The sequence below is a fragment of the Solea senegalensis genome, linkage group LG19 (assembly GCF_019176455.1).
Source record: "Solea senegalensis isolate Sse05_10M linkage group LG19, IFAPA_SoseM_1, whole genome shotgun sequence".
Classification (NCBI taxonomy): Eukaryota; Metazoa; Chordata; class Actinopteri; order Pleuronectiformes; family Soleidae; genus Solea; species Solea senegalensis.
In genome coordinates this window covers 5,906,774-5,920,054 of record NC_058038.1, presented here as the reverse complement: position 1 = coordinate 5,920,054, position 13,281 = coordinate 5,906,774, and the positions used below count along the sequence as shown (strand labels likewise).

The 13,281-nt window shown below is 38.3% G+C and overlaps 1 protein-coding gene across 1 annotated transcript; it reads left to right on the top strand.

Moving 5' to 3' along the window:
* The first annotated feature begins 189 nt into the window (after positions 1-189).
* LOC122785024 (UNC93-like protein MFSD11) lies at positions 190-12,715 on the top strand. The gene is made up of 13 exons (XM_044050577.1): positions 190-993; positions 1,550-1,605; positions 1,690-1,797; positions 1,876-1,955; positions 3,244-3,340; positions 5,684-5,742; positions 5,843-5,987; positions 6,948-6,997; positions 8,341-8,406; positions 9,013-9,138; positions 9,225-9,399; positions 9,509-9,644; positions 11,091-12,715. The coding sequence occupies exons 1-13, from the start codon at positions 904-906 to the stop codon at positions 11,241-11,243; spliced, it is 1,341 nt and encodes a 446-aa protein (XP_043906512.1). The 5' UTR covers positions 190-903; the 3' UTR covers positions 11,244-12,715.
* The last annotated feature ends 566 nt before the right edge of the window (positions 12,716-13,281 follow it).

The following is a 13,281-nucleotide window of genomic DNA, read 5'->3' as shown; positions in this document are numbered from 1 at the left end:
ATACACACGGCGCAGTTTAGCCACAGACGGAACTGTTTGCAAACCCGGAAGTATTAAGGAGATACTTCTCTTGCTCCACTGCGATTCTTTGTTGTTGTGGCGGCACAAGACCATGCACAAGACAACCGAGAGGTGGCACATCACTCAAAGGCTATTGGACACTGTTTTTCTTCTTCTTTTGCATTGTTTTGACGTTGTGGTGTCACAAGGGCGCTTTATCGCCAACTTTTGAAACCTTATGAGACAATTCCAGTCACATATTTTTGCCACATTATGGGTGAATACAATTAATCTGGAGCCCTCTATATTGACGGTTTATGACTTTCAGGCAGCTCTCTATGTCAAGAAAGTTTGGAGACCCCTGGTGCCGTCTTATTCTCGATGTCATTCTCCTGACCGCCTCTGGAGGGCAGCAAAGATAAACGAGTGTAAACGTCTGGAAAATAGCACAAACAATCAGAAGAAGAAGATTCTTACAGTGGGCGATGAATATTCATGTTGACGAAAGTTATGACGGAGACGTCGAGGTGGGAAAAAGGGGAAGACCGCAAAGAAAGTGTTTTTTTTAATTTAAGTCACAAGTTGTCATGCGAGCGCTGATTGGTATGAGAGGCGGGAAGTTGCGTTTATTCCAGTGTGGAGAGTGTGTTTCTCTGGGCTCTGCTCCTCTCATCCCTGCTGTCTGCGCATTAAACTTTAACATAAAGTGAGAGTAAAGGCTGTAACTGTAGTGGTGCTGCTTTGTTAAAATGGATTTATCGGAGACTTTTTACGAGTCCGCACGGGAGTCTTTATTAGATTTGTAGTTCATACCAGTCGACAGCACAACATTACCAGTGACTATACATCTGCCTAACGACTTTTTGTTCCTTCTTCGTAAACCGGCGGAGACACAAACACACCATGGCAGACACAAGGACCTTCAACGTTGTGATTTTGGGTGTGGGGTTTTTGCTCGTTTTCACCGCCTTCAACACCTGTGCAAACGTTGAAGTAAGTTTGAAAAACAAAACACAGCTTTAATCCTGCCTTTGAATGCATCACAAACTCCTGTAGTCAACTTTGTTTTGGTCCCTTTTCCCTCAAAAACTCGTTTTTACAACGCAGTTAAACACCGCACAAGCTGAAAATGTACAAAATTATTATTATTATTATTACTACAATGTATTAGCATATATTATTACATTTATACTACACCTCACACACATTTTCTTACATATTATTGGTTACTGCACTCCCAGGTTTCTGTATTTAATACCTTTCTTTATCCTATAGCTTTGGTACCTGTGCCTTGTAGTATTTGAACTTTTTTATTCTTTTGCTTTGACAAAAATGTTAATCTAAATAAAGCCAGCACAGCAGCAGCAGATGTATCATGGGCAGTAGAAAATTGGTCAGTCAGAGCTGTGTGTCATGTGCACCTCGTGTTTCCAATTTTCTTCACTGGCCAGTGAATTGGTCAAAGCACATGAATGATTTTTATCAGGAAAATTAAATTTGTTTTTATTCATTTGTTCATGGTCCTTTTTTTTTAAAATCCTCCTTCCAGCAAACTGTGGTGAAAAGCCTAAACAATGATACCTTCACTGGCAGTGGCTACCACAGGTAAGCTCACAGGAACATTCTTGCTGATGTGTGTTATAAACCTGTTAAAGTAATTTGTTATAACATCGTCTGCCTCCTTCACAGTCTCGGAATCATCTACGGTGTCTTCTCTGTCTCAAATTTACTTGCACCAATGATCGTCACAGTCATTGGACCGAAGTTTTCTATGTTTTTAAGTGGCCTGCTTTACAGGTAAGCATGGAAATAATTGTTGACACGGATGAAGAACGACACACGTTTCTAATGTCCTTTCCCATGTTCTGTGTCCAGTGGTTACATCGCTGTGTTCATCATCCCTTCAACATGGTCCTTTTACTTGACCTCTGTGCTCATTGGCGTCGGAGCAGCATGTGAGTAAACTGTCCGAAGTCCTTCACATATACTGCATGCATGCACACAGAGACCTTTTTATTGATAGGGATGCACAATTTAGGCCTCAAAACACATTATTGGATATTGGCAAACATGCCAAGATCCCCAGATATGACTAATGACGAATAACATTTGGTATCGGTTATCTCAAATACATGGAGCTTTATCTGTGACAAAGGAAGAAGAATCATGGACTATAATGTTAATTACTGTCTTTTATTTGTATTAGTATGAGTTGCATTTACACTAATTCATTAAGTGATGATCATATAATGGTTATTTTTTTGCCTATTTGTAAAATTGTCCACAACTTATGATGACTTCCAGTGGCCAAAGATTGTTGTGCAGAACAAAGAAAAGTACATAAATCATTATTTTTAAGAAGCTGAAACTAGGAATGATATGATTAAAAAAGGTTGGTCCATCACATTTAACATATATATAATACAAATATACAGCGTTTATAACAGATTACACACCAGTTTGACTCCTCGCAGTTATGAACTAAGGAAGTTAAGGAGTTATAATCATAGACTGTATATACATTGTTACATCATCTTCTGGTTACTTCCTGGAGACATAAGAATGTATTGTACCAGGGGGCGTAAACATGCAGGAGTGTGTCACTCAGTCGGGAGTTTCATGTCTTCTTCAATAGCACATGATGTTGTGAATTCTGTTCCTATTTAGAAGAAAATTTACCATATTATATCTATATATGAGTCTTTTTGCAAGTTTTTCTGTTAAAATTGGTTAAAACACGGAGGCACGTCTTTAAATACTTCACCATGGCCCCTGTTGTTTTTGTTGTTGTTTTTTTGCAACCTTTGCAAACTAATTTGTGTTAAAATCCAAACGGTGTTTAATAATGCATGCAGGGATTATCATGACTGGAAATGTGATGACGCATACAAACAGTATATCCCAAATTAGCCTTTAAATGGGTTAGGCGCCGTTTCTGTAAATAGTGCACAGCACCTTGAGCTCGCTCAAATCTGTTAATGAAAATAAAGTGAAATCGGCTCTTTGCTGAGTGTTTACTGGGGGGGAAAAAAATGAAGAGAAATGATTTGGTGGGGGTCGGTTTGTAAATGCAGCCTGAAACTGCTGCAGTGCGATGAATTTTCATCATGTGCCTGACATGCTACGACGTGCTTAAACACATTATCCACCAACACAGATGGATCACGTTTCCCTGCATGTGAGTAATTAACTGACCAGATAATGTTTCTTTTTCTTCTTGAAATGACCCTCACTGACCCACAGTGCTGTGGACGGCTCAAGGACACTTTCTGGTGGAAAACTCAGAGGCGTTGACTATCAACAGGAACACAGGGATGTTTTGGGCTCTTCTACAATGCAGGTATGCTGCTGTTTACACTAATGACTGACTCTCTCTTTTAGGGCTAAACAATACATCATTATCAAATTGAAATGGCAATTTAAAGGGAAACTAAACCCCCTCTTCTGAAGCTAACTTTGCCCAATTCCTGATTGTGAAAAATGCCAAGAAGTGGGCTGAGAGCTAAGTGAGGGAGAATGGGGAGCATTGCAGGGGGCGTGGTCTAGTCGTGAAATCTGACATTGAGTTGCAAAATGAGACGTCAACCATTTTGATAATGAACTATTAGGTTTGATTAAAACAAGTTTTCTGATATTTCAGCTTCTTAAATGTGAATATTTTCTGGGTTCTTTGCTCCATATAACAAAGAAAATCATTAAGAATGAATCACTTTGGGTTGTGGTCAAAACAAGACATAATTTCCAGGTTTGAGAAACACTGATCAACATTTTTAAAATTTTCTTTTGACATTTCACACACCAAACAAGTACTCGATTCATCGAGGAAAATAATAGACAGATTCATTAGTTGCAGCCCTAACTGTAATCATTATTATTATTTTTTTGTTATCTGTTTTATTTTCTACTCACTCGTACCACCAGAGGAAACTCACGTACCGCTGCTGGTACACGTACCACAGTTTGAAAACCATGGCTTTACACTAAACTGTGAAGAGTTGCACCTGGATCAGCAGATAGTTACACTTTAAAACAACGCAATTGTCAAATCGCAAAGGCTGCAATTTAATTTAATAGGAATTTAATAGGTGTTTTACAAAATTTGCAAAATGAATGGAAAAACATCTCATACAAGTATAAACTATAAAGCAAATATTTGTGATGGTGTCATGTGTTGGTTATTTCATAAATTGTGCTACCTCTTCTCATATTCGCCTGCAAGTCGCTAGAGTCGCTGCAAAATATAATATTAAAACGACAACAGAAAACAGCCAAAAGCCCTTTAATCCAGTGAGATTTGCAGGTGAGAGTTTGGGTCGTTTCATGTCTTTTATGTGGTCCACAGCTCTTGCACACAAGCGCGGACATCTAATTTGTATTTGCTAAAATATGCAAATTGAAAAATTGAATTAGTATAATAATTACTTTGGCTGTCACCTGCGCCAGAGCTCACAACAGGGCAACGCTAATCCGAGTCTGCAGTGGCGATTCCTGCCACAGTAAACTTATGAATCTATTCCTCACAGCCCACACACACACACACCATACTCAGTCAGTGTTATCTATTATGAATATCCCGTTATCCCTCATTGAGGCTTTGGGAAAGAATAATTGCACAAAATGTTAAGCGCCCAAGAGGTCTGATTGTTGTAAAACTTGCCATCCACAGGAAACGGTATTGAGGGTGTTGTAATTAAATGTTCAAGTGTGTAAAAAAAAAATCAGATTATGATGAACTTTGGAGGGATAATTTATTGCCTCCTTGTTTGGTTGGTTCCAGCGGCATCTGTATCATTTATGGGCAACTGGATGCAACTGTGTTCCAGTTACTGCTTCTATACACTTTAGTTCCGATTTGATGGATGAGCCAATGGTGGATTGTGTTCTTATCAGGTGAAAACCATGTGTCTCCAAAATGTCATATTGTTTTAAGACACCAAGACTCTGTCCGAGTTCATGTAGTTGCTGTTTTGGGCGTCGAGTCAAATCACATGATTTTCATCTACAAACCTCCACTTACTGATATTTTTAGCTATTTTGGGGGGCTGCAGGAAAAACCTATGACAACAATTACCTAATTCATTGTAAATTTAGTTGTTTATTTTTACACATTTTGGGTAACAGAGCAACATAGTATATACAGAATACAGTGTGTAAGATGTAGCCACATTTATTGGTGAAGTTGTATTTGTTGCAGCTGAATATTTATCATTAAAACTCAAAAGATATTTAGTTTCTTCATTGCTGGCTATTGTAAAAACACTGTGGTCCAAAATGATGGCATCCATGGAGCTGACCTGGCCCATTTCACCTACATTTACACACTGGACCTTTAAGGCAGGAGACATTATTATTGTTTTGGTTGTTTGTCCCATTTTCCCAGTCATTTTGACAATTGCCAAAGTCAGTGTCACATCAAAATGCAAAAATCCAAACCCTACTTATTATTTAAAACACTTTTTTTGCCTCTTATTGTGTATTTCTATTTGTTTCTGAGTGATTCAAATCAGTGACTCCACTACAAGATGAAGATCAAGTAAGTGATATGACTGAAAAACACCAAAAACATTGAGGTCGTATTTGTAAACATTGAATGAGGCGAAGAGAAACTGTGACTAGTAGTGATTAAATGTGTTTTTTGTCATGTATGTTTATGACTCAAAAATCATTGTTGCCTCTTTTACAGCATGTTATTTGGAAATCTTTACATTTACTTTGACTGGAATGGGAGAACAGAGATATCAGGTACGGTACCGTCCGTCGAATATAATGGAAAATATCAATAGCTTTACCAAAGATAACTCTGAATGCATTTTGTGTTATACATCTAAATTTTTCCTCTCAGACAACACTAGGAAAAACAACTTCATGTCCTTGTTGGTGGCCTCTGTACTCGGTACACTCAGCTTCCTGGTGCTGAAGAAGAGCCATCATGAAGAGGAGATGCTCTCTGAAGACGAAGGGCAGGCGCTGCTCTCAACTCGCACAATGTAAATCCTTCTGATAATTACACCTTTCCTCACCGTGCTCTCACAAAACGACCGAGGATGTACGACAATCACTTCTAAAAGGACACGCTGGCTATGAATGTAAATTAGTGAGTGCCATGATGAGATATATTACTGTAAACATGGCCCAAAAAAAAAGGTTTTAATTTACCTTTCGTCCAGTGTTCATAACAAAACCACGCAACAAATAATTTTTCAAGCAACCTTAATAATTTTTCTTTTTCAGGATGACTTACCGCCGCAGCTCTGATGGAACACTTGTCCTTCACATAAATGACAGCAGCCATTTCTCTCTAGATCATTGCAATTTTGACAAGTCTAATCATAGCCCTCTTCAAGCAGGGTGCAATCATGCAGATTCAGGACGACTGGGACGGAGACTTGACAAAGGGACGGACGTGTTGATAGCGGTTAAACACCGTGAACCACTTCAGACGCCGCCCTTCACATTAGACGTCAACTTTACATTTCTGTGACTTGAATGTGGACAAAGTTGGACTCAAACTGTGAAGTGTAGGACAGGAAATCGGCTTTGGGGAAGAAGAAAAACATGCTAAAATTGAAATTGGACGATCACATAGAAATCCCGTTTGTTCTCCGAGGCTGTGTTTGTCTCTTATGGCAGCAGATTGTTTTTGAGACAGTGTTGTGAGAATCTGCCAGATGCAGGTATTTGCTTTCCACCGGAGTCTGTGCATGATTCTCGCAGCATAACAAGGAATTCTTGTGGGAGCAGTTGTTATCTGTGGAAGTGCTGTTGTGTGCACTCTGTTGGGATTTTGAGGAAGTCTTGTGATCTCACTCTGCAGCTAAAGTTTCTTAGATTTGTAAATAACTTTGCCAGGTTTACACTCAAAGGACGTTATGTTGTTGTTTGTGTGTGGAGATGATTAAGTTCCAGCTTTGGGGAAGTTAAAACGTGTTTCCTTTTCTCTTGGTTAGGTATAAACAACGAGCAAACACTGCCGCGCAGGACGCAAAGTCGGAATTCAGTAAGTTCTATTCTACATCTGAGTGTTTATCACCTGACGTGTTACTCATTTACACCCAATTCCTGCATGTATTTATTATCTTCAATGTCTTTTTATTCATATGCATAGAACAAACTCTACAGTGTGTCCCATGTTCAGACAACACACTATTACTCACTATTTATCCTCCACCCAAAGGTCTCGGAGGGCACTGGTGCCAATCCCAGTTGATGACATATAGGGCGAAAGCCGGGGGAATATATCCTGGACAGGTCGCCAGTCCATCACAGGGCCTAAATAGAAACATAATTTCCAAAATTTGCATCATGTTCTTTTGAAAAAAGACATGAAACTAACAAATGAAAACATCAACTCCTCAGGAAAATGTTTACCGACATCATAAATCAAGTCAAAATTGGGCTTGACACACCCACTAAGTCCACTTTTGCTTCACTTTTCAAACTGGAATACCAAAGTCCAGTTCTTGTACAGAGTCTGTGGTTGCAGCTAACAGGTCATGGAACAGCAGCAGTATACAGCACCACAACACAGGAAACACTGCAACATGTTTTCTGTCCCTTGGGAAAGTGGTGTTCCGATTTCCTGGCCCTATTATTTTGGGATCAGGGGCTGAACTGTTTGGGAACCTTTGAATTCATTTATCAAATTTAGACCCTGTGAGTGAGTGAGTGAGTGATAATCATCACCTCCCACTGAGCCACTAGCATGGATCAGAATGAACATGCAGGCAAACAACTTCTTTACCTTGCATCCTGGCAGAGGAAAAAGTTTCATATTTTTCTCAGCAGACGTAAATATGTGTGTGTTGTTTTTGCTTTCTGTTGTGTTCTGTTCTCCTTCCATACTGCAGGTAACCTCGAGTTCTCTGTTCCACCGCTGTTGGATTGCATCTCACAGGCAGTCGCCGGCACCTTTTGTTTTTCCTTGAGTGAAAATTGCTTCCACGTTGATATGAATCTTCGAGCATTACAACACAGAACACAGAAGCTGCTTGTGCGAGAGTTTTATTTCAGATTATATCTCTGTTACCTGACTGGGAACTTGCACCTGCTGTCAGTGCAGCACCGATGCAAGTCGAGAAAGGGCATCTGGTGGGATTTCTTCATGTAAAATAAGATTTATCTCTCATGAGTGTTTCTCTAACCAAATGTGGCTTTTTGGGTTATTGAGACATTATATTTTCTCATTTTGAACCAGCACTAAACTTAAATCGTCAAAGGAAAACGGGGCCTTGACATACTCATCTTTTATGTGAGCTCAAAATAAAAGATGAGCAGGCCATTACTGCTCAAATATAGTGCTTAGCAATTCAAATCAGTATTTTTGTGTCTCCCCTTGTTAAGAAACTATCCTGCAACTTCTGAAGACTAAAACTATACTGCTCCTGAGTCCCTGCATGGCATACAGTGGTAAGTGTAAAGCAGAATGTATTTTATGTCATGGGCTTTTTAATATCGCAGTATTTAGCAGTATCGTCATGCAAAAGTGGGAGTCACTGAATATATTCCTGCTTTTTAAAAAAATATGTTTTTATATTAATTAACTCTCTGGGGAAACCTATTATGTATTTATTTCAACATTTAACGTCTATTTTTAGCTCATCCAATGTATATTGTCTGGGTGTTTTCATATAAGCGCCTCCAGATTTCTACCACGCCCTCGCTCATGCTTTTTAATTTCAGTATATTTTATTATATTATTCGTAGTGTTGACAAAATATATATCAATTAAGAGGAAAGACGCTTTGTGCCAGATTTAGCAACTAGCTAATTGCCATCTGTAGTTCCCCGGGCAGGTGAACAAACACAATAAAGTACAGAGCATACACACGTACACACTCTCAGCGGCGCGCTGAATAAAAGCAAGACGTTCTAAGATATCAACATTGAAGATAAATGTGCTCATGTACCCACAGAGTGACAAATCAATGCCAAAAAAGACTAATTCAAATCCATTTTCAAGTTATTTTCCTTGTATTTGTGGGCACGAAATCAAATAAATCCTTTGTTTTCCAGGCCTGGAGCTATCTTTCTACAGCGGAGTATATGGGACATGCATCGGAGCAACGGCGCACTTCGGACCGGCAGCCAAAGGCTTGATTGGCATCTCTGGGATCGTGGTAGGCATTGGAGAAATAGTGGGTATGTTAATATTTCTCTGTCATCAGAGCTTGTTTACAGTCACTGAACATCACTGGGCTCATGTCGACTTTGTTCTTCCTCATCAGGTGGAGGCTTGTTTGGTTTGCTGTTCAAGAACAACCGCTTCAGACGGACGTCCGTGGTTTTCCTGGCAATGGTTGTCCACTTTGTTGCCTTCTATTTGATCTTCCTCAGCATCCCCGGCGACGCTCCTGTCGTCTTTAAAACCGTCACGCAAGAGAACCCGTATCTCACTCCAAGGTATTTCATTTCTGTGATGATTTCACCATAAAAGTATACAGACATCTGAAATGCCAATGTCACCTTTCTGTTTCGTCTTTAATAAAAAAGACAATATATTCCCCCTCAGCGTCTCCATTGCCCTGCTGTGCAGCTTCTTGCTTGGACTCGGGGACAGCTGTTTCAACACACAGCTCTACAGCATATTAGGCTGTGTTTATGCTGAACACAGCACATCTGCTTTTGCCATCTTCAAATTCATCCAGGTAATCCCAAGTCTCCTGTTCTCAGACACTGTTAGCAGAGCCCAGCAAAGCCGGGTTAAAGTGTTGTCCCGTCAAGTGTGAAATAAATTCACCTGAAGCCTCATTAAAATAGGAAAAGTCGGAGACCCACACGCGGAGCTTAATCCCTCCCTTTTTCCTTCCTGCAAAATTGGCGTCTAACCAAACATAAACCCTCGAAGTTGCAGTGTTTTTTATAAATATTTAAAATGAACACTTGTTAAATAAAAAGCTTACTGCTACATGGGCCTAATAAACAGGATTTTCAGTTTATGCCTTATGTTATTGTAAATGCACGAAACAATTAAAGTTCAATTATGAAAATTATTCAATCTTAACTGCAGTAAACTATGGTAAATAGCTGGTGCAAGGTGATTGGCCCAGAATATTTTTTCTCAAAATATACAGCAGGACAGAGTCACTGTTGGTACGTAAAATATGATGATAATCTGAATCACATGGTGTTTCTTCTAATCTCAAACAGATTTTTTGACATGCAGCAACATTTGCAGCCTAGATATGATACAATAAAATATGTTAAAATAAAATGACATAATTATAAGATGCGATACGTACGATGAGATATAATAAATGTGATATTTAAAATTCGATATAAGATACGATGAGATATGTTACAAAACATTAAGATGCCTAATGATACAATACGATACGTACGATAAAATGCGATATAAGGTACAGTATAATACATACAATACGATAAGATGCTATATGATAAGATTAGTTACAAAAACGAACAACAGATAAAACGTGATTTGACACAATATGACATGTACGACAAAATGCAATATGATAAGATACGATACAAACCATACGATACCATAAGATGTGTTATGATAAGATACAAGATACACGATAAATTGTGATACTATAAGAGATGATACAATGTGATAAGCTAGGATACGCTAAGATGTCATTAAAAATGATACCATAAAATGCGATACATACAATATAAGATGTGAAATGATAAGATATGATTCAATACGACAAGATAAAATAAGATATGATAAGCTAAGGAGGATAGCACAGTTGAAGCATCATTAAAAATATAAATACAATGACGAGGGACAGTATGAACATAAGGATTATAAGCAGATGAACACAGTTTACCTTGTGTACGCTGTGAAGACTACTGAACTAACTATTTAACATAGCGAGCGCTGCTTCCCTGAGAGCTGCCGTGTTTAGTTACGGTTGATAAGCTGTGACTGGGCAATTGCTGTTTGGGAGCAGGGATTATTGAACAGTCAGCCAACAGTAAATGCACCACAGGGATGTGTTAGTTTGACAAAAGAAGCGCGAGTGTTACTTCCCGCTGTCAGCCGGGGTGCCGTAACTCGTTCAGGCTCGCGAGAGTAACCCTGTCTATTAAATGACGGAGCAGAAACTAAGTTACTTTTCCCTCGACAGTCTGTTTTTGCAGCCGTGGCGTTTTTCTACAGCGGTTACGTCCTATTGATGTGGCAGCTCCTGCTGATGGTCATCCTGGGCTTCGCTGGGACGCTGTGCTTCTTCGTGGTGGAGAGGATGCAGAACGTCTCGGGGGATTTGCAGGAATATTAGAGATGAGATATTCTGTGGTTTTCTAGCTTTTCTTAATTTTTGATAAATGTATGTTAATGTGTATGGCATGGACTTTGCCAAAGGTGCATATTTTTTGGGTACATTTTAAATTGTGAACCAGGTTTCTCTAAAATATGACCACTCAGTGCCTTAGTGCTTCAAATTAAAAAATGTTCAACTGAATTAAATTGCCATTAGAACATACAATCATGTATTCTATGTCATTTATGATTTTAATCTCAGGTCAAGGCTTCAAAATATTATGTTAGTTTTTATTAAAAAACACAAATACCTATACATTTTCCTCTATAAATGAGCCATAACTGCGAGCAAAATAAGATAAATAAATGCATAATACAAAAAGCAATATGGATATTTAATTAGAGACAAGACATTTTATGTTTTTCTAGCTTTTTTAGTTTTTGATAATTTTGTGTGTATTCATGTGTATGGCATGGATTTTGCTATAGGTGTGTATTTTTTTTGGTAAATTTTAAATTGTGAACCAGTTGTTTTTTTTGTTTTTTTAAATAATGACCACTCAGTGCCTTAGTGCTCCCGATAAATCCAATTGAAACTGATTTAAACGGCCATTGAGTACACAACCTGTACATTTTGCTCTATATGACATATACAGCACATGCAAAATAAGGTAAATACCAAATATGAAGGAGTAATACGAGTCCAAGTATAATAATCACATAATACAAAAAGCAATAAGGATATTTTACTCCGACCAGTTTGTTTATTTGACACAAAATAATGAAGCCATAATGTCGTTATCATATAGTATTTTCAAGACAAATCATTTTTGTTGTTTTCGTAATATGAAAATCGGTTGTCTCATGTAAACAAGCTTGTTTTTTTTAAAGAGAGTGAAGATACTGAAGGAAGATAAATATTATGGTATTTGTGATGTGGTTAAAAAGAAATTAGTTGACTGATAAGTTCTTTTATTCACCATGGGAACCTGTTTTTTTTCTTCTTTTTTTTTACTTTAATTGACAGAAGGTTTCACACGTTTGGAAAATAACGACTTGAAAAGTTCAAATTGATGTCACGACTGGAACTAAGCTGCCTTAAGAGAAGCGTTGACGAGTATTGCACAGTCCTTGCACATTTCACTCTTTTTAATTACACTAAACAATATGACTGCTGACTGTTTTCTTTCTCTTTTACGTGTTCGTTTACTTCCTGAAGGATTTACAGTACTTTTTACTTGCATCGCTTCCAGCTCAGGTTTGTTTGTCAGTGTCGCCGATGAAGATATTTTCTGTTGTTTATATTGTATCAGAATGATTGACAGGTTTGAAAATAAAGCACAACATTGTTCCTTGTCATCGCGTGTCAGAAATAATGGTCACTAATTAACGCCTGACAATCACTCTTTCTTAATGTTTTTTGTACAATTTTGCATATTAATGTCAGTGTTTTGCCTCAGTTTTGTGGAATAAAGTTCTATGCATTTTGCACTTCTGGTCCGACTTTAACTGAACCTATAGTGAGCAAAAGTAAAATAATCAAGGGTATTATTTACTTTTCTAATTAATTTGAAGCTCAAATTCAGATGGAATTAATTACATTATATAAGGTTGGTTATATTTGGAGAAAGAGAAAGGAAACAAAAGAAGAGGAAAGTGTGAATTTTGAGTTTCTTGACCCTTTAACGCCGAGCGTATTGCGGACGACACCTTCGCACTAGTGCACTAGTGCATTAGCGTAATTACGCGACAGTTTGTTCTATCAGAAAGATTCCGACGGTTTCCGAAAGCTGAGAAGTTGCACGTCAAAGCCAATGTGTGGTTATTATGGTCATTTTACTTGTGCTGTTGCAGGAAGCCAGCGAATCAGCGTCTTTGTCACAAGAAAGGGAAAAAGTGGGGGAAAAAGCCTGTACATAGTTTCCATTTTTTTGCCAGTTTTTGGACGTTGGCACGAAAACTCAAACTTTCTTTTATCTTGAATGTGTTTTATATTGTGCAAATTTCAAATGCAACACACAAAACCTGGTGCTCATATACAACTACAGTGTTTTTTG